Below are 2,729 nucleotides of genomic sequence, written 5' to 3' on the forward strand. Positions count from 1 at the left end.
TGCCTCTATTCATGTGGGTTGGTATTCACATTTCTTTTAGTAGCGTCTGTTTAAAAAGATCTTTTAATGAGCTCCAATGATCACAAACAGTAATTCTGACAATTTGTGAATTACTTCTCAGAATTGTAGAATTGTTAATTAACAGTAAAATGGAGCTAATTTCAGCTAATATACACAATGGATTTACAACAGCTTAGAACAATGAGACCCAATCGATTTGCACCAATCAGCTAGAGTTTGAGTTAATCGAAGATAATTCTAGTAGAGAATGAGAAGTAGAAGTAGATAAGAACTAGAAAAGAAAAGAGAATAGGAAGATACTTCTATAGAGATTATTAAAACCTTTGCCTTTATTAAACAGTTCAAAATTGTGAAGTTGAGAATAATTAAGGTTGCAAATAATTTTTATGCGCGAAAATTTCAAGAATATATTTGGTTATTTAAATTAGATAGGTTGCAGTTACCTTTCTAATTTTATTTTTTTCATGTATTGCAGTTGTTTATCAAACCTGAACTTTGGAAGTACCAAACGCCCAACCCCTGACCTTAATTCCCTCCTTATTATCTCCATCCAGGAGCTGATAAATTCCACAAAATCTCAATGGCTTCAAAACTCTCTTCTTGTTTAGCTTCTCGTCTAGTTTCCCATTGCCTTCGTTCTGCCGTCACTGGCGCTGCTGCCGCAACCACCGCTGCTCTATCCAAATCTCACCCTTTGATTTCAGTTTTCCACCACCAATCGCAGCCATTAGTATTTCCCCATTTCAATACCAACCAAACTGTTTTCACCCTCAGATCCTTCTCTACACTCTCCCGGCCTGCACGATCTCACCGTTCAGCTCGGCCTGATATTGCAGCCAAAGCCCGGCAACTCCAAACCCGCCGTCTGTGGACCTATGCCATCACATTCAGCTGCATAGCAGGATTCATAGTAATAGTCCTTAACCAATTCCAAGACCAACTTGTATTCTATTTAACCCCTACAGATGCTCTAGCAAAACATGCTGAAAACCCTACAAGATCCAAATTTCGACTTGGTGGATTAGTACTAGAAAATAGTGTAACACCAATACCCAATTCCCCAGAAATGGAATTTGTGATAACTGATTTGATTACTGATATTTTGGTTAAGTATGATGGGTCATTACCGGATCTTTTTCGGGAAGGGCACTCCATTGTAGTAGAAGGGTTTATAAAGCCATTTACTGAAGAGATGAAGAAGAAAGAGAATGAAATCTTGAGTGAGAAAAAGTTACAGCTAACTGAGAAGGCGAGAAGTGGGGATTGTTACTTTGCAGCTACTGAAGTGTTGGCTAAACACGATGAGAAGTATATGCCTCCTGAAGTTGCAGCTGCACTTGAGAAGAATAAGCAGTTCCTTAGTCAGATGGAAGGGAATGAGGAAGAGGGTGATGATGCAGCACCTCCAGCTACAGTGAGGGCGTAAGGCTCGGTCAATTATAGAGTATGGTAAAAATTCTAATTGATTATTTTCCCGAAATGATGGAGTTTTGTTAAATTTCAATTATGATTATACTATTGAAGGAAGTTAGAAAAATGAAGGGATATATAGTTGGTTTACTGAGGTTATACAATGAATTTTGTTGTCATAGATTTTATGTCCTGTACTAACCCTGAGGAATGGGGTTTCAGTTTTGAAATTTTGGAATATTTAGTGAATAAATGACAGTAATTATTTTTTATGAAATCGGGTGCTTGTAATTCTTTGTGTACACTCAATATAGAGGTTATTGGAGAAAGAAATAGAGAAGAAATCACTTCCAAGTTTCTCGTCCATGTTTCCTTATTATTGTGCAGTTCTATCATTACTTGTAACCCCATTTTTGACGCCTCCAATTTTTCATTTGTTGTGTGTTGATACCTGTAATGTTAATTTTTTGTTATTTTCTTGCATGAATCTGCACATGGTCTATTTGCTTTTTAACCCATGTGTTGTTATTACCGTTCTCTTCTGTGTTACAGTATTTTCCTTGCCATATGTGATTTTATCATGCTTTACTTGAGCCGAGGGTCTATCGGAACGCACCACCCTCACATTGGGTATGTCGTTGTTATTGTGACTCTACACATGGTCTACTTGCTTTCGGTGGCAACAACCATACCAGCAACCTCTTTCACGGAAATAGCACTAGAAGTGTTGTGGTCGTTAATTCTTTTATTCATGTTATAGGAACAACAATGAATGTGCTTTCATATGATGGTTTAAATCCGTATGGAGTTGAGAAAGAAATAAACACAAGACTTGTGAAACACGTGGTCTCAAATATGGCATAGCATTTGTGTGGTTATAAACCTTTTGAAAGTAGTGGCTTTAAACATGCCGCCATAACATTTGCGCAGTTATAAAGCTAATTGTTTCCAAAATTTAGAATTGTGTCATTCTTTTTGAAACTGACTAAAAGGAAAGTTTGTAACATGAACTGGAAGGGAGGGAGTGTAAAATGTTAAATCCTAGTCATGTTATCATTGGCTTGAGTCTCTTGAAAGTTGTAGACTCAATAGTGTTTAAAGTGAAATCTCTTAGAATATTTTGCATCATTAATCATTTGCCATATCTGGCATGAGAATCAAAGTTTTGACAGCAACTGGCTTAACCTTTAGTGTCATGAAACATTCTCTCTGCTCCAGTGTACAATGTTTTCATCTCTTTAGGTGTAGGCCTAAAGAGATACACCCTTTGTACACCCACGTCCCTACCCCTCGGAATT

The 2,729-nt window shown here is 37.2% G+C and overlaps 1 protein-coding gene across 1 annotated transcript; it reads left to right on the plus strand.

The window, feature by feature from the left end:
- Positions 1-506: 506 nt before the first annotated feature.
- Positions 507-1,708, plus strand: LOC125817092 (cytochrome c-type biogenesis protein CcmE homolog, mitochondrial-like). Its single transcript, XM_049496669.1, has one exon. The coding sequence runs from the start codon at positions 602-604 to the stop codon at positions 1,445-1,447; it is 846 nt and encodes a 281-aa protein (XP_049352626.1). The 5' UTR covers positions 507-601; the 3' UTR covers positions 1,448-1,708.
- Positions 1,709-2,729: the final 1,021 nt, after the last annotated feature.

Source organism: Solanum verrucosum, unplaced genomic scaffold, assembly GCF_900185275.1.
Source record: "Solanum verrucosum unplaced genomic scaffold, falcon-dt-bn FXZP01000094.1, whole genome shotgun sequence".
In the NCBI taxonomy this organism is placed as follows: domain Eukaryota; kingdom Viridiplantae; phylum Streptophyta; class Magnoliopsida; order Solanales; family Solanaceae; genus Solanum; species Solanum verrucosum.